The sequence below is a fragment of the Aptenodytes patagonicus genome, chromosome 27, assembly GCF_965638725.1.
Source record: "Aptenodytes patagonicus chromosome 27, bAptPat1.pri.cur, whole genome shotgun sequence".
Classification (NCBI taxonomy): Eukaryota; Metazoa; Chordata; class Aves; order Sphenisciformes; family Spheniscidae; genus Aptenodytes; species Aptenodytes patagonicus.
The window spans coordinates 1543295-1562512 of record NC_134975.1 but is presented as its reverse complement, the minus strand read 5'-3'; the positions used below and the strand labels follow the sequence as shown (position 1 = coordinate 1562512).

At 40.0% G+C, this 19218-nt stretch overlaps 1 protein-coding gene across 3 annotated transcripts in view; it reads right to left on the bottom strand.

The window, feature by feature from the left end:
• Positions 1-19218, bottom strand: part of DIP2B (disco interacting protein 2 homolog B) — a 71589-nt gene that overhangs the window by 31279 nt on the left and 21092 nt on the right. For all 3 annotated transcript variants that reach the window (XM_076360596.1, XM_076360597.1, XM_076360598.1), the window contains exons 2-4: positions 9794-9865; positions 2555-2692; positions 1028-1153 (exon numbers count right to left, since the gene is read on the bottom strand). In XM_076360596.1, the coding sequence (XP_076216711.1) occupies positions 1028-1153; positions 2555-2692; positions 9794-9865 (336 nt within the window). The remainder of the gene's footprint in view (positions 1-1027; positions 1154-2554; positions 2693-9793; positions 9866-19218) is intronic.

The window sequence follows — 19218 nt, the reverse complement described above, 5'->3', positions numbered from 1 at the left end:
TCTAGTTGTAAATCAAACTATTAAATCATGTTCTACCTACTTGCCAAAGTAGAATGTAGTTACGAGCTGAAGAAAAAGACTGATTCCAGACACGCTGTAAGCACTAACCTTTATTTATGTAGTACCCACAGCTCAGAATGGGCTGTAGTCCTGGACAAGTTAGTACAAAGCTGAGCCCAAAGCAGACACCAGGACAAGTTAGTACAAAGCTGAGACCCAAGCAGACACCAGGAACATGCATTAGCCCCCAGTAGAAAGGAAAAGAAAACAGGAAGTATGAAGAAAAAAGAAGGTAAAAGAATAGGTATGAGTGAAGTGGCCTAGCAGAGCAGTTTCAGAGAGAGATATGAATTCACAATGAGATATGAATTCATAATATTCAGACGACTTCGTCAATCCAAATGACTGTGATGCTTCTGCATAATGAGAGACAACATAAAAGTCACTGCTGAAAATTACACATACTCATTTTTGAGCCAGTGCATATAGCTGCTTGAAAACAGAGAGGTTTATTAATATCTGATGCACATGCACCAGAACAGACACCACGTTATCCAAGGTATTTTGCCGCAGCCATTACATGGGAGGGGTTAGGAAGGAAAAGTCCTGCAAGTCATGGAATCCCACAGGACCCTCTCCAAGGTCCTTGCCCAGAAATGTACATCGCTGCAAATCCTTTTCCTGTATGTTGAGTATTAAACCTTAACAAAATCAAAACATGAATTATTCAACTGAAATAGGTGTGAGGGAAGCAAAAGAAGAAGCCTCAGTCCAGAAAGCCTGCTCAGCTCTTGCCAATTGATTCTTTAAAAGCTCCCGGAAGAGGAGGCATTTTCACAGCCCTAACAGCAGCTCCATGAAAACAAGCAGCTGCTCAAATGTAACAAGAGAGCTACAGGAGTAACAGACTACCTACAAATGTGCTGAAGAGCTTGAGTATTTTGACAATTGCAGCCTCTTGATTCAGAAACTGTTACTAATGCATACCTTAACATCCACACAGACACGCACACTGTAAGAACCTAACCTGGGGGAGTGCAGGCATCAGCTGGAGACTGAACAAATGTAGACCGCCTTTTCGTTGGCATGGGCAGGGCCATCTTCTGTTCTTTATGTTTTGCCAGTGCTGCTTGAACCGCTTCTGTGTGGATATCTGCAAAATGGAAGTTCATATACTCAGTTTTGCAACAGTAGAGGAGGAGGAAAAACACACAAGGCTTACACATGCGCAACTATTGCTAGCCGACTATATTTATGCAAGTCTCCATTTTACAGTACCTTCCCAAACAGCTATGTTTTGCCATCTCATGAGTAACATTTCCTTTTTAAAAAACCCAAAAAACAAAAACCAAAACACAAACCCAGGGAAACTAACTGAGGTTTATAACATGATCGAGCTATATAGCAGGGCCAGTTTTTTTAGTCTGGAATCTTCTGGATTAGTCATCATATTCCTCTGTCTCTAGCAACTTTCATAGAAACCCCAACCCCACCAGATTGTTCCCCTCAACCAAAGATTATCCTAAAATATGTTTGTGCATAATTTAAAATATGCACATAAGCTAAAGTGTTACAGCCCCAGGTGCAACTCTAGTCTATTAACTGACTAATTCTGAGCCAGTTGTCTGATTTAGGAAAAACCTTATGTGCAAAAACCTGAATGGATGCAGATTTCATGTAAGTCTTGGAAGATACTAACTGCAGCTGTAAATATGTGCTGATTATAAATGAAACAGGCGAGGACATGAGGCTTCCATCCCTCTGCAAATGTCCAGAACTCTTTAAAGGAAGGCACATCATCGATGGTGAGAAGACAACTTATTAAAAAACTACTATGACAAGGGAGAGCTCATCTACATGAATTTCTCAGATTAATGTATTTTAATTATGCTTTTCTAAAAAGCAGAAAACTAGGCTCTTCTAATGCTTTATGAAATGGTGGTATACGATAGCAGAGTTACTGGAGAAGGTGTATTTGGTATACTTTATTTGGCTGTGTTGAGAAGAAAACTTAAATCTTGTTAATACAAAGGGAAAAACAAAACCAGGTGGGAAAAAAAAAAAATAGGTGCCGCCACCTCCTCCTTTCCTTAAGTGGAGAAGGAAGTCAGCAGGGCGCTAGTCAGCCATTTCTGCTGCTCTTTGGAAGTACTTTAAGCACAGATAGAGAAAGCCAGCTCTCATTTTCCAAGCTCCTAGAGCAGATATGCACAGCAATCACCAATTCCAGGAACAAATTATTACCTGTCACTTCACTGAATCTGGTTACCTACAGACATGGTTAAAAAAGGCTTTCCATTCTGTGAACAACTTGCATTGAATAGTTGCATTCAAGCCAGAAAATCAAGGTGGCAAAAAGTTATTTGCTTTTTCTACTTGGCATTCTTTTTGATTCAGCAGCTGCAGTCCTACAAGTCGGATGTTTCTTTATACAGAACCACCAAGGTAGGACTTTCCATCAGTGGACGAATAATAAGCTTGACTCCTTGAGAGTACACAGCACAGTCTTCCTCACTAACAGGAATCCCAGGTGAACTCTTGCTCCTGCCCTTACCAGATCGATAGCGTTCATCTCTGGCTCCCCCTGAGCGAGCTCGGTGAAATTTGGATGAGGATGATGATGCTGAGGCTGGAGTTGCAGATGGAACAGGCATCTGAGTTCTGGATTCCTTCTGTAACGCTGGATCAACCCCTGGAAAACAGTCCACAATTCTCTGAGAGAAGGAAATAAAAGTAGCCTTTTTTGACCATACTTTTTTACCATATAATTACAGGATTTCCCCCCCCCTTTTTTTTTTTTGAAGTGGATCTAATTAGTATATTAATACATCTGTCCAATTATACCCTAATCAGTTAAGATATACCTGTCTCTTCTTTGACCCTACTCTTAAAGAGTTTTTCCCAGCTTTTTTCTTTTTAAGGGGTTGTTAGGCACTTGAAGTAAAAGACAATTTACAGCAAAACTGAAGCAGGTGACATAAATTATGTGAAACTGTGTATTAAGTAACCTATCAGTAATAAAATGAGATGAAGTCACTTTTAAAGAATTCATTACAAAATACAAAAGCAAAGGTGATAAGATTCAGATAAATCTTGATAAATGAAATAGTAGATAAGGCAGGTAAGTCCTACACTTCCACACACTTAATAGGTCCATTTGGAATGAACTTCAATGTTTTGTGATTTAGTATCTGTATGGTTTGCTCCCTATTTTGCCATGTTTCCAGTGGGAACAGGACTGCACCATACTCTCATTAATGCATTAAGATGGAAGAGAATTAGCAGTTTAACTTGTGGTAGAGTGATATATGTAAACTGCTTTTAGAGATCACAGTCCTTTACACCAGTCTCCTTGTAGACACCGCTGCTATGGGCACAACGAGTAACGGGGTTTCACTGATGCAGTAAGTCATTATCCCAAATTAAGTTTGAGTTGTGAAGAAGAGCAAACCCATAGAAAAATATGTTGAGAAGCTGGGTTCGTTACTCAGTGTTCCACTGACCAGCGCGTGTTATTGACAGGAAAACCAATAATATACCAGCGGCAAGAGCCTTTGCTGTTCACATTGATTACAAAACCAAAGAGACCTCTAGTTGTCCAGATTCTGGCTCCTTTCAGCGTGTCAAGAAGTGAGCGGCTTTATTATCCTGGAAAGTTTGCCTTTCATATGAATACAGGGAGCTAAATAGATAATCTGATAAGAAATTATCATTTTACATAATTCAGCAAGGGACACTAGGAATCGTTGCTACTGGAGTTTCAATTCTAAAATGAATTGTGCATCAGTGGGAACTTTTTATAAACAAGGTCATACAGCTGTAATTACCTTCAGGTTGTCACCTGAAGTCATGCAAAAAGAAGAGCAATTGTGTCATCTAAATATGCACCGCTTACGAATTCTCACAAACTACCAAAGGATTAGAGAAGTAAAGAGGAAACCACAAATCCTGGAGTCCAATTCCAGTTATACCACTTTCTTAGTGTGTGGTTTTAGGTAAACAACTTAAGGCAAGCGCCTCAAGCTCAGGGAACTTACAATACCAGCAAATCACACCTAACTAGTTACAGAAGTCTTCAACCATCTCCTATACCTTCCAACATCCTAAAAAGAGCAGAATATTAATTGAATGCTACAGCAAACTAACCATCCACTTAACCCAGCATTATATGCTTGGGGGGGGGGGGCATAAAAATCAAGAATACTGGGGCAACGCGCTCCTGGAAGAAATTCTCTCTTAACCCCCAGTGTTACTATTTGGCCTGGGAACCTTTTCAAAACTTTTCATCTCTTACTCAAATTTTCAGTAGTTCTGTTTGCGATATCAACATTCAATGGAGGCAAGCTACTGAGCTGATGTATTAATGATTCTTTAAACTATCATGCCAAAAATTTAGAATCTTTATTTCTAGTTAAAAAGAACATATCCTGCTAGCCAGAAATCCGCAAACCGTATTACGGGGACAAACAACTATTCCCCATTTTCACTGGTATTTTTTGGATATCATAACATATAACACAGTTCTGTATTCGCTTATCAAAACATAACCGTCACCTATACAAAGGTGCCAGCAGCACAAAAAGTAGAATGGAAAAGGAAAAGAGACTTCTGTGGTTTAGGTGCAGGATCTGGTAATCAGAAGACCTAGGCTTCAGAGGAAGATTTTCAATTCAAAAATCTCCGTTTACCCACATCCAAAAGAATCAGTGTTTGTGTCCCCTTCCTGTCATTCTGGAACACATTTCATTGATAACTAGTTTAACATCTTTGTAGCATATTATTTGCCTTCGTCAAAAACGAGAGTTTTATTTAGCTCCAAAGACAAGACAACTTCACAGACTGAGAAGAAAAGCTTAATGCTTTCTGATCATTCGAGTTATTTACGAATTCAAGTACCCACTAGATGTCAGCAGCAGATTTAACACTATTTTAAATGAATTATTAAATTCATATTCAGTTCTCAAGTCTTGCAAAAGCATCTCATCTGCTCTGCAGGGCACCACAAGGCAAACATGACATTCCATTTACAAAGGGATCAAACGTGTCTGTAAGTGACATGACGCACCAAGAGCAAGCTCTTTGTTTAAGTATTTTGCTATGACATAATAAGGTGTTACAGTAGCCGAAGAAAACATTCAAGCACAGAGGAGGGAAAAAGTGTATAGCTACAGTAAATCACAAACGGTTATACAACAAAGCAGTGTAAGTGAGCTAAGCCTGGCAGGTGATAGGTGACTTATTTAGCATTCCCTTTAGAATAATCCTGCTATAGCTGCAGTTTCTGCTGGCAGGATCCAAACCTACAGAGACATGAAAAATAAATTATTTTAGATTCGCTTTTGAAGGATGCTATGGATTTTTAATTGTCCTTAGTTTTTAAGCAGAACTGACTGCTTTGTGATCCCTGCGTTTTGTTGAAGGAAGAGGTTCAAGGATTTAGAGATTCAGATTTTTTTCATAAAAAGAGTTTTAGATTAAAAGAATCATTATAAGCATCATGTATGATCAACAAGGATAAGTGTTTACATTAATAACAAGGACAGTAAGCGCTAGATTCATCAGGCAGAAGAAAAGCAGCAGGCAAACCTGTTATTCTGCTGTTTTGCATACAGAATTGAACAGGTGCTAGTGTTGGACTGGCTATTCCTTATAACAAGATGATTTTTTTTTCAAGTTACATGCCTGTAAAAACCATGTAAATAACAAACTCAAGTATCTAGGGTATAGAAGTCAGCCTGAACAGCACTTCCAGAACACAGGGGACAGTCTTGCTCAGCGGCAGGCATGGCTGCACAAGCTTAGTGTGATTGCTGCTGTCTTCCAGCACTGAGAAGGCTGAGAACTCACCAGATTTAGGAGATTCAGAGACTTCTGCAGGAGTTAGTAGCTAGATGGATCTTAATTCTGCCTTGTACAAGACATGAAGGAAGAATTCAGGTGCCCCATTGATTTAGTCCTGGATATTATTTCAAAGATGAAGAAATATATTTCCTAGAGTCAAGTGATAAGTTTTATTTGAAATTGTGATACCCCTCAGCCTGAATAAGGAAGAAAATAATTCCCCATTTGTGGTAACTGCAAGTCAGATCTTGTAAGTGGGTGAAACTCTCTACACAACACTAAGCTGGAGCGCGTGTGCATGATTTACAGGTTTAGACAAAGCTGTTTTATCACTGTTACTATTCCACATTAGCTCCCATTTGAAATAGCATGATGCTGAAGGGGGGGGGGGGGGGGGGAAGAAAAGCAAAACTTTACTGTACAGTTCTGCTGGCTTATTGGCAGTCCACAACACACAGGGCGGCAGGAAGAACTCTTCTGAGACAGGAAATATATGACAGCCCTCTTGGGAAGCAAAGAAATGCTTCTCTTCCAAGTGCCACGATTTCAAAGAAATGAAACACTAAAGTAACAGAATCTATAATGTTCCCACCTCGTGCTATCCATGAATAACATGAAGCAGAAAAAACAACAAAACATACATTAACAGCTAAAATTCACAGATCAATTAAATTAGCTTCAAATGTTATCAATCTCAACAGGTTTACAATATTAATTTTAGCATACTACTCCTGTCTTCCAACACCTTTCCCTGAGGTACTGGAATACAAAAACCACTGGATCGCATTCTTCTTACCTTTTCAATAAAAACAGTAAGTACTCCAACGTTCTCTTTGCTTGTTTAAAATTTTTAGTTTTTTCTTTTTTTTCATCATCATGAGAATAGAAGACAGAAGCAAGAGCACTCTAGCAGTTACATAAGAAGGTTCTGACAGTGAATCAGTGCTTAATGAATATAATTTCCTTTACACATTAGCAGAAGGAACCGAATACATTATCTTAAATAGCAAGAAAACGTACTCTGCCAACAGCCTATGTGCAAGGGCTGCTAATTTTGGCAGGAGGCGTTCCTGCGTCTGCATTGTTTGAGCTAAAGAGTTGTAAATGCTTTTCCAGATTTGCAGCAACTAATATGGACAGGAGCTCTTTCCCTAGGCAGAAGTTTGCCTGTAGTCTGCAACAAAAACGAGTTTCAAGAGGTGGTGAGTTACTATACCATCTCTTGGTAGCACAGCAGTTCAACTGTCCATCCAAAAAGCATTTTTCAAAATAGCAAAAAATAGCATTGTATTGCATCTTTTAAAATAGGCATAAAAATATTCGGTCCTCACAAATGACTCTGAGGGTGACTTGAAAATGTCAGCATTACTCCAATAAAACCAACATCTCAAAGCACTGAGACCCCAGTCTGTTTCAAAAGAGAACTTACGGTTTAGCTACAGTTATACCTGTTCAGAAAGACACTAAGGATAAGATGACAGCAGGGCGGCCTTTCTTTATTTTTGCAGGTGGTTAGTCGGTAGTGTAACATGAAATAAGCATGCCTGTCCTCCCTGTTTTGGTTCTGGCAACAGTGAAATCAGCAGCATTAGTTAACATGCACAACCTGGGAAGCTGCTCAAAATACTTTCTTCAAAGCGTTTTGTGCAGCAGCCAGCACATAACAGAGGAGCAACAACTCTGGTATCACAGCTCCATCACCTCAGTAAGTTCCATTTACAAAAATGGATGTCGCACTGGGAAAACATGTATCTTTAGGTAATTAACATTGTTGCCTTAACTCTAAAATAATGAGGCAAGCTCCCAGAGGCAATGTGAATGGAGCACAGATTTAGCAATAAGAATCTCCCAAATTATAACGCTGACGTGCCCTGACATGTCATCATACCTACCTTCGTCTCATTTCACATCTATGAAATGGAGACAATACATCAGCTAACATCAGGAAGGTGCTTTGAGAAATGTCATGCACTAAATGCCAGGAGTAAATATTTTGTTGTTGTTGTTGTTAATGAGAAGAAAATTAATTTAGTCCACAAGGTGACCTGATTCTAAATCCCTCATGCATGACTTCAACAGGATTTTTACAACAGGAGATTCCCAGGATCTGGAGCTGGATAAGATATATAAAAAGCTGGAGGGCTGAGCCAGAACAGCAGTCAAAATGCTATCTTAATTGGTGACCTCCTGTCAGCCTGTGTCTCCTTCCTGAACTTCGTCTCATTCTGCAGCTTTTGAAAGCGCAACAATTAAAATAGCAGAGCCACAGACAGTCTTGCCAAACGCTTTTTTTTTTTCCTCCTAATTAAACAACATTTTCTGAAGCAAACCAAACATGCATGCAAAGTGATAGGCATGAGGGGCACAAGATCATGTCGTCAGATGAAAAGGAACTTGTAGAGCTTCAGCCTCCACTGGACTCCAGGACAGAAGCAAGTCTGCCAAGAAGGCACCTGAACATATGAAAGGAGCCCACATTTCCTCTAAGGCTCAAGATCTCCACTGGTATACACGTTGGACTGAGAGACTGTAAAACCTGCTTAACAAATATCTACTTATAAAGACCATAAAAAGGGATCAATCGTGTGTATTACTTTTTGGTTTCTTTAAATAACAGAAACAGATTTGATACAAAGGTAGGAATCTCTGACTATTCGGTTACTATCACGTCCTGATTCAGGGAGGCAGTCCTCAGTACTCAGAGAGCTGTTTGTAACAAAATCTCAAATTTGAAGACTAAAAAACAATTTTTGCTTGCCTTGCTACCTCCACTATGTTAGTGCAGACAGAATACACTGTTCTTTTGTGTATAAAGCACCCACTGGGGCAATAAGTCTCGAACAAGAGAACGGGCACCAGCTTTTGTTGAATACGCAAGCAAAACAAAGTTGAGAAACAACTGGGATGGAGGAGAGCAGGAATGCAACCATCAAGTGTTTTGGAGTGGCAGAGTCTAGAAGCTACCACATGACAGTGGCAGAGTCCTTTTATGTTCCTCAAGCAACTGCCTGAAGTGAACTGCTGTAATTTCAGCAGAAAAAACCCTATATGATCTTTTCCCAATGGACGTAGTGCTGATGGTCAATAAATGTACTTTTAGCCTTCACTCCTTGTTTAATTTTTTTGGCTGTAGTTCAGTCTCAGTAAATTACAGTAAGTCCAGTCTTACTGCCTGTCATACCCATTCACTTCCCAAACTCCTAAGAGCCAGACACATTAGTTTTTAATGGTTACGCATCTCAGCATATCAGTAGTACAATTATTTTGGGTAAGCATCCCCATAATAATTATTAGGCATGCTTTCAGCCATGTCCTTCAGTTTACAATTATATATAATTATCCTACATAAAATCAGCTCTACTGCTAAGGATCTTTGAACCAAAAGAAACAGATGCAAACAAAGTACATGAACTCAGCTACTCTGGTAAAATAAACCAACAAATTATGAAAATTCTACTGTTTCTCCAACAAGGAATTAAGATGGCTGAAAGAAGGATGCAGTACAGACCAACTCTGCAGTTAAGCCATTTTTAAGAAGGTTTCAAGAATGATTCTTGAGGACATCACACTTCACGATTGATTCAAAGCCCTTGAGTTCTCAGCTGACAAGGAAGTAGGACGCGATTTATGTATGTGGGAGATAAAGACAGGGCATACAAAGCGTTGAAATACACAACACTCTACAAAGACCCACCAAACAGCTCTGGAACTACCAGGAACCCCTGGAGTTCAATATGAACAAGCGAACTAGAGGCAAAATACTGCCCATGACTTCATGGCATCCATGCAACCTCCACAGTGTAATTATTAGATAGCTAAGGAAACACATATGAAACAGAATAGTTCAGAGTTGGCAAATGACATCTCAGTGCTCTGCTCCACAGCCATTCCGCAGTTCCCTTTAACGTCAAGGCTATGCAAAATTCTTATGGCAGCTGAAACAAGTACCTACCTTGGGTTTGTGGAACATACGGAGCCAGAAGCTTTGCTCTCTTCTTCTCATACCCCTTCTGTGTGATGTCCCCTAAAACCAAGGAAAGAAAACTCATTTAACCATATCCTCATTTTTCAGTTTGAGGTCTGTTTGCTTTTCTTTTCAGCGACATGAAGGTTTCACTGGAACACAGCAATGCACATGCTGAAGAAAACCTGAAACCAAGTATATGTGAGTACATTATGATTTCAAAGCCTCCATATTACAGAACTTGTGTAGTTTCCCTTGGGATCAGAGATATACACTATACACTATTTAAATGCAATAATTTGAATCAGAACAGCTATCTAAATGGAATATCAAAGCAATGAAAACCTAAAAAGGGAAACTCGGAGTGCATGAAAATATTCTGTAACCACAAAGCCAACTTAGGCTAACAAAACGGAATAATTCCCAAACAACAGGGCAAAGGGAAAGTGCAAATTCAGAGCCTCATCTTAAACTAATCAAATTGAGAACAGCTTTTAGCAAATAAAGTGAGCCCACTGCAGGAGCTGTTTAGGGCACCTCCGAAAACTGAGGCAAGGATGAACAAAGTCAACTTCTAGACTACTGCCCAGCAAGCACACCCTATGATCCAGAAAATCAGACTTTTAATCATGTCTGTTTGATATTCAGTGAAAGCAAGCTAGAGGGTTGTGGTTTTTTAACCTGGTAGTAGCTGTAATTCCACTGTTTGCCTACTGGTAGAAGCATGCAGAAGATAGATGCTTGAGCTCCACAGAAGCAAAAACTCCAGAAGAGAATAAGTATTAGTAAACTTTTCCCTTTTTTAAAAAACTAATCTGTCTGATCCCGGAGATGTACCATCTGGCTGCTGTCTTTTGTTTTAATTTCTCATATTACATCAGAACCACAAGAAAGACTGAAACCTTGAAGGGATTAAAACAAAAAGCCCTGCAGCATTTCAAGCCTTTTTGTAGCCTGACCTGCACTTGTAACCTCTTATCTCTTGGGGCTGAAAGATTGGAAGCGATCAAGCACATAGCAATAAGAAAACAAAATTATTTGGTATTACTTCTCAAGCTAAAATTAAGCCCACATTTGTATTACAACAAGAAATTAGTGATCACAAACGGCATGTTTTCTTTACCGTGAGCCTGATTATTGCAAGGCAACAGAGTATTAGACACTGAGCAGCACAGGCCCCTGTATCTGCTGCCTTACAGCATCGTTCTGCCAGACACTTCCAGCCTGATCTGGAGGGTCACATCAGAAAAGGTGATTAAAGGCTTTAGGCTCTAAGCCTCCCAATGCAACCAGCGTCTCTGCTAAAACATTCCAGCTAACAGGCCATTTTGGTTATAAAGGTGATTTTGCAGTACTGAAATGCTTGGAAAGGGAATGGACTTCACTCCTTTGTGCTGGACAGTCAGATGTCAAGTGTCACTTGAAATGCCTAGACTAAGAGTTTCGAAGCTGAAATGTGTACTTACACTGCTTAGTGGAGGGTGTGCATTTGCACACAAAGTTGTTATCTCACTCCTCTAGCACTAGGTTTGAGTCAGGCCCCAACAAGTCCAAACAAACCCAGTAGCTGAAAATTAGAATGTCCATGAAGCACTGAAATGCCAACCAAAGCATTAATTTTAATGCTTGATTGCAATACGTAGCTCAGTTAAATTAATCCAGCTCACAAGAAAGGCATGCTGCCACTGTAAGAAAAGTACACCTTCAAAAAAAAGAGCTATACAAAGACTGTATGCCAAAAGGGTAACACTGTGATCGACTGCATGAGCTACAAAATCCACCAGCTTTTCTGAGATTTGCCTCTCCATTTTCAGAGGCAGTTTTAATTCCCCACATTTGTTCATTTGGGTAGCAAATAGACCAGGGTGACTGCCACTTCAGGAAAAACAAACCTGCACAGAAAGGGGAGGGATTTTTCCTTACAAGACAAGCCACAGATTTGTTTGTAGCTTGTTATTTTGTGATTAATTTCTCCACAAGATTTAATTGGACTCTTGACATTGATGGTTACACACTATATATAATGAAACATTTGCCACAGAAAATTGTTGGAATTACTAAGGAATAGCAGCACATTACGAACAAATACCAGCACTCTCAATTTAAGTATCACATTCTGTTTCACATACTGGGAAGCAAAGAATTCTCTGTAATCACTTGCTCCACACTAGTATCCTACCAATAAAACAAACCTATCCTCACACGAATGCGAGGCTTATGGTTCACAGATTTGCATTTGGAAATCTGAACTTGAGGTGAGATACTACTGAAAACCAAGAAGGTAACTCAGGCCAAAACACTATTTGCAACCTTAACTACCACGCAATGCAGATCACTTACATTATTGCTTGAAAAAAGGATTGTCTGAGCATAAGCTAATAAAAAAAATAAAAAGCCTAATGCTACTTGGCAAGAGCAGGAAAGTTCCAACTAGCAAAATTCAAGCAACAGAAATAAGGGCGATAAATTCCTGGGACTGCCCTGCAGCACTGTGTCTTCCCACTGCTGAATTTCCAAGTAGAGTTTGTTAAAACAACCAACCAACCCCAACCAACTATTATTTTGACAAACAGGTTGCAGTGTCAAGCACCTGCCTCCAGGATTAGAAAGCGTAATGCTTCAATTTTTAGACTAGCCCTACTGAAGTGGAACTAGGCAGTAGGGACTGAAAAGGTTAGAAGAAACAGATAAATTAGAGTTCTTTACTTAAGGATAGCCATCCATGCAGGTTAGAAACAGAATACAATTATCTGAAATAAAGCTCCAGGAAGACACAGGGACTAAGGCTCTCAGAAAAAAAGCTTGTGTGTAGGCATGGATGGCAGGTGTAAAGTCATCTCAATAAATTAATTATGATCCGATTACTACAACCGCAATAGTCATGCCCAAACTGACATCTCAAGTCTTGGAAGGGAAGTGTCCCTTTAATACGTAGCATGAGCGGAACAAATTTACTGTATAAAGCCTCTTCTCTCTGGTCATGCATAGTCCAAATTTGGTATCAATCCACTGAGATAGAAACCAAAGACTCACTAAGAGAGAAATTTTCTTTCACCCTATTCCTTTTCTGCTGATCTACAGGAAATGGAAATGGTTAGATACGAACAGAAATGCGGACTTCCTCACCGAGTATCATAAATTACAGCAACAGGAAGAGAACCAAGACAATAGGACTGCAATCTCAAGAACCATTCACTCCTACTACATAAACCTGGTAAATCATCAACCTCACTTCCATACATTCAACACTTTTGTGACATTTGGTCTGCTAAATTCTTCCAGCTAGCTGAAAAAACAACCCAAGAACCACAACCCCTCTCTACACAGATGCAAGACACAGCACTACAAAGAAAGCATTAGGAAAGCAAATGAGAGCTGATAATTTAGCTTTAAAATGGTGCTAGTGTTTGTTCATTCCTAGGAAAGAAATTACAAACAAAAACACTTACTGCTGAGACATTCTTTTGGCCCTCTCCCAGCTACAACTGTTTCTGTTCAGTTGTAGTCTATATTTATCTATATCCTAAGCTAGTCATGGTTGTGCCTCCACATGCTGAGGAGGCCCTGCTAAGGAAATAGGATCATTGTCAAAAGAAAGCAAAGCTTCAGTTTCTTTTCAGCCAAGACCTTTTGCCATTAACAACCGTAAGATTCTTGTACGTCGTGTTCTTTCCTGGTGTCTCAAAATGTGATGTCAGGAATCTTTAGGTTTTTAGTTTTTGGGTGTTTGATTTTTTGTTGTTGTTGTTTTTTTTTTTAAAAGGACACATGAGAGTGAGCTAAGCTGCTGGTCACTGATGCAGTGGAGGAACAGGCTCTCCTTCCTTGACACCTCTGCTGCAGTGACGGCAACCACCAGCTCAGGTGCAGTGATGTCTTCACCTTCTGTGAAGGTGAACATAACAGACTGTACATTAGAACAGTCTGAAGCGTAAATACAGCCCACCACCACCACAATCCAGTTCATCAGCTCCACACACTACCATTTTCCTCACTATGCTTCCCAAACTCAGTTTTTCCAAACCAACCAATGCAAAGCTCTGCTACCACCTGCACTACTCACAAAGGTTAACTCGTCCCAACACATGAGACATTTTCTCCTGCAGAGCCACCAGCTCAGTTTTCCTGCTCATTTGCAGAGCATTTGATGGATCAGCCCCAGCCAGCTTCACAGAACAGGTTCTCTGGCAGGAGGCCGGCACTGGTATTGCATTGCTTCAGTAATTCCTCATCTCGTTATATATCACAATACTGTTCACCCTTTTCAACCCTCTCCTCCCCCCATTTAATCTCTTCTCTCTCCTGACAGTTGTAAAATAAGAATTTAAAGAAATCCTACTTTTCAAGACACAGCAGCTCCTGCAAATACACAAGAGATGCCCTTCTGTGGATTCAGAGTAGGAAATAACTCTAGATTCTGGTTTGCAGAAACAAGGCAAGTTCAATCAAAGAGCAACGATTTTTCCTCACTTGGAACGCCTGGACAATAATCCTGACTGCAGACACTTCCATGATGAAATCCAAGAGGCCCTGCTTGTTTGTGATTAAACAAGTGTACATTTAAGAAGCAGAATTCCCTAGAAAAATGCAAAAAATGGATTCTGATATTCCTTTTTCACATGATTCTCCTAATTTCTTGAGAGGAAATTAGAATTGATCCTCATCATGCAAATCCAATCTGGATGTTCTGACCATTGAGAGTGCAAGAGAAAAGACAAACTCAGCAATGACAGAAGACAGAGGGGTATGGGCTTACACAGAGCAGAAGTTAGTCCAGTGAACTACAACTGATCAGCCCAGATGTTACACCTATATTCAAATCATGCAACAGAGAAGCCTGAAACTTCAGGAGTCTCACCACCCCATGACGCCAGGCTGCTTTTTAGCAATTAGAGTTGATGATCTATTCTAAACAGTGGTGCTCAATCAGTGCAAGGTGGTAACACCAGCTAATCCTGCTACACTCAGACAATACTCCTCTTTCAACATCCTTGCTCGCCTTCCCCCCATGGAATGAGAACACTGAATCATTTACTGTCTAACAAAGCCATAATTACTACAGTGGAGAAATTAAGGAAAATGATCACGTAGTGCACAGCATCTCCCCAACAAAGCCTCCAAACACTTGACTGTATCAAGCAAAAGATTCAAATTTGAAAGCAGTTTGTATGCATTTTTAAAAAATGTTTGTATGCTTTAAAAAAAACAAAACAAAACACATTGATGTTTCTAGCAGTTTACGTTAACAGAGAATCCTTGAAATTAGCCCCAAAACACAGATAACTACTCTCTTTATTTAACAGCAAATACTGTAACAAGATTATAACAAAAATAAGGAAATAAATTCTATTATCACCACTGCATCTGCTTTTCAGGTCTCACCCCTATAAATGACCTTGATGACTTTGCCTTTCTTGCCTACTCCCCTGCTTGATCTCAAGGCACATGTGACAGGCAATGCCTCCCTGGAGTTTTATCATCTCGAACTTACTCTAAAAGAATACAACATAAAGCCTGGTTTTGCAGAGCTTGATTTTGGGTTTCCTGTCCTTGACCAGAAGTAGACAACAAACTGGAGATACTGAAACCCAGAAGTGTAGCTGAAAGTCCAAAATGTTCTTTTGTTGCATGCCACTTCCAGATAAGGTCTTTCAAGTGTGTTTGGAATTGTTAGGTGGCATGTTTGAGAAATCCAAAATGAGGAAGGTATGCACTTTAGCACTTAAGACTGTCTCAGTTACCGGCCTAGGCAGAAAATAGGTATCAAACCAATCAGTTCAGCACTTCAGTAAGAAATAAATGCCACTCATTTATTTTGCAGCTAGATATCGTCTTTCTTCCATTGCCTGGAGGACTGGCAACTTCTAGACAACCCCACCCCGATGGTTTTACCAAGGCTTAAAGCTAGGACATCCTCAATCCCAGGCTTCAACAACCCAAAAGACAACATTTAAACCTTTTTTCTAAGGCTGTGTTTTCAAAAGACTATACCTGTTAAATGGTCTTGCACTCCTAACACTCTTTGGCTGTAACTTCAGCACAAAAACTATGTCTGAAACAAGTTTAGACAATTGCCTCTTTCTGTCTGAGGCCAAATGATGTTGCAGCTTCAAAGATTCCCTCCTCCTTCCTTCTGGTGAAGTTGTGTATCAGGTTTCCTCCTTGAAGACAATACCAAGGTCTGCAAACTATACAGTCTTCCAGAAAAAAGCCACTGATTTCTTGAAAGAAATAAAGCCTTACTCACTCCATATGTCACCTCCCAATAAAAAAAAAAAAAATCCCCAAAACCACAGTAAGAAAAACAAACAGAACAGGTTTGTGCTTTGCAGTTTCCCTTTAACAGCACCATTCTGTTCCCATTAAGAACATGAATAGGCTACTGACAAAAACAGCAAGTCTTACAAAGCTGTGTTTGTTAAGCACAAGCATTATACTGCTACAGTTTCAGTACTAGAAGTTTCACAGACAGATCAGCTCCAGATTAATTTATATACGCAGTACAAGTCCACTTGGCTCCAGCACTGTGGGGACTCTGTTCCACAGTTTCAAAAATCTTTTCTAAAGGTTTATGAATGTTGCTTTACCAAATTAAAACTATTTTCATCTCAACATTTATTATTTCAAAAGAATGCAATTCAAGATTAGTTTTTTGCGGCAGGGTCTACCCTGCATACATGGTCATTGCCAGACTTCCACACTGCAGAGGTCTGGCTCTGTGTCACTTAAGGTCACAAGGTGCACTTCACCACACAGCACTTACCATGTGCCTTAAGTCTTTTTAATTCTTTTTTTGTTGTTGTTTTACCTTTAAACAATAAATCCAACTACTGAAACTATACTGAAGAATTTCTTTATCTTACAACAGCATTTCAGAGTTCCAGATGATCCACTGTCCTGGATTCACCCGTCTGGGCCCATGTATTACGAGTAGTAATCTTAGATGCCATATGTGATGCATCACCAAACCGGGTGAGCTAAGGACAGAGTTCAGCTTGCTTTGTGTGTGTGGGCAGGGGGTGACCAATGAAAAGGAGGTGTCACCAGATCAACTTCAGCTGAAGACCCTCCCTTCCCCACAAAAAAAAAAAAAGAGACACATATGGTAACTTATAATTCCCATTTCTGCTGAAAATGGCACTACCCAGGGTCAGCAAAATGAGTTCTCAAAGGCTTCGCAAGACTGGGACACTGAAAAATGCTTGGAAGCTTACCACTGTAAATAAAAGAGTCTCTTCTAGATGTACTACACTTTTGTTGATTCTTCTCTTCGCAGCAGACATGAGAACATTCTTACATGTGACTGCGTGCATGGTTTACACAGCGTCAGCGTGACCCTGGTGTTCTCAGCAGTTAGTTTCTTTAAAGGACTTCCCCAGGTAAGTTGCTCAAATGACCACGAAGCCAAACTTCAAGCCATACCTCTAGTTCCTTTGTATGTAAGAACTAAAAGGCCAGAAATACTTTGCCTTTCAGATCCTCACCTGTGCCAAAAGGACGCATGATGCACTTGTGCATCAGCAACTCAAATCATGCTATCAATGCACGGGTAACATCTACCTTTACAAAAGGTAAAATGTTTTTAAAAAGGTTCCAAAAACTCTTGAAGATAACCCCTTAAAACCTTTAAATACATCACTGAATTCTGTTAACCCTACTAAATACAGGCTCTGCTCACTGCCTCTAACAAACATCTGCAAAATACAATCACCAAAGTCAACTTTATACAAGATATTATGTTGCAAAGTGCAGCCATATAAATTTTACATGTTACCCGTAAAACCAGCACATGCACATAAATAGCTTAATTCCATATACAAATAATAAATCTTGCATGTAACCCCATCCGGGGGGGGGGGGGGGGGGAATCTTTTAAATAGCTACAACTTGTCATGGGGAAAAAATGCATTTTTCCTTCTGAACACTATAAAGGGCACAAACCCAAGGATTTGTCACAAATAGGATTTTACAAAATCTATTCAAGAGAAACGTTTTCATCTATTTTTAATAAGCAGTCAATGAGAAGAATGCGAGTTTAGATGTAGGAGCGCTTAACAGTGTTTACTCCTGCATCAGAACAATGCATTTAAATGAGGAAAACCAGAAAGTGTCACATACACGCATGCAAGAACAAGCTATACTCACAGTCTGAGCTGAGTAAAGCAAGACCACTCACAACGCGTTTAAAGAACCCAGATGAAGCAATTCTGCCCTGAATAATACTCTTTTCTGACTAACCTCCTGGTCACAGCCACTAGCAGAAATTCACGTGTATTTAATCCTCAGCACAAACGCACAGATGTAGCCCACTACCACTAGACTGAACACAAAAGTTTCCCAGGAAATGACTAAACTTTATGCAAGAGTAACAACCCTGTGATTCAGCACTTATTCAGTAGGTAGGTACATCATTGTCTTCCTTAAGGTAGAAACTGAATTATTAGAACAGTGAGTGCTGATAACCTTCTCCTAGGAGTTGTCCGTCCAGCCCAACTACAAAAGATTACACACACGTAAACTCTTTGCCTATTCTAAACAGTATGCACTTTCTCCACAAGACAGACCAGCGTGGACAGATGATTTTCCAGATAAAGCCTGTTTTTAGCCCAGGAATAAAAAAATAAAAACAAAACCACGCAGGCACCCAAAGAGAACCTTGTATCTTGCTGCAAAATACTTAAGACTCACGTAGATAGCTGCCCACAACTAGAAAGCCAAATGATAGCTTCCCTTGGGTTTACCACAACCTGCAGTAAACAGCATTCAGTGACAGTCTGGGGCTCTGACAAACGTGGTGATTGATTAAGTCACATGTACGAAGCTTTTACCCCAATCCACAGCCATCGGCGACACCACAGTTTCCAGTCCGAGGTTCTCAATGAAACCAAACAGTCCCTGGCATTTATCCTGCACCTCGGTTCCAGGGGAGGACGGGCCCTCGCCAGGGCTGTTTTCCTCTCAGTTCTCTTGCACAGAAACAAGATATTTTTGCAGCCTTTTGTTCAGCAGCTAACATGGCCACACAGAAACATCAGAGTATTACTACAGTGGATCCGCCTGGGAAAAGATTAAAATAGAAGCTCCTATGGGTTTTAATCCTGTGCGCAATTCCTATCGCCCACCCTTTCATGGCTCCCGGATGCCAATATTTAATAATTCTCTTGAAACAGGCTTCAGTTTTTCTAACATAAGCCAACTGCCACAGGTACTCCTTGCTGGTAACTCTCCTCCAAATCTGACACCATAGCAACATCTTGCCAAACCATCCCGAAAAGCAGTTTGGATATGCAGCCCATTTCAGTCCAACTGTACCTGAAGCTACTTTTCGTAATTAAATTCTAGATTCTTGAACAAGATGCAAGAATGGGAGAAGAAAGAAGTTAAGAGCAATTATTCCCCTATCTATTGATCAA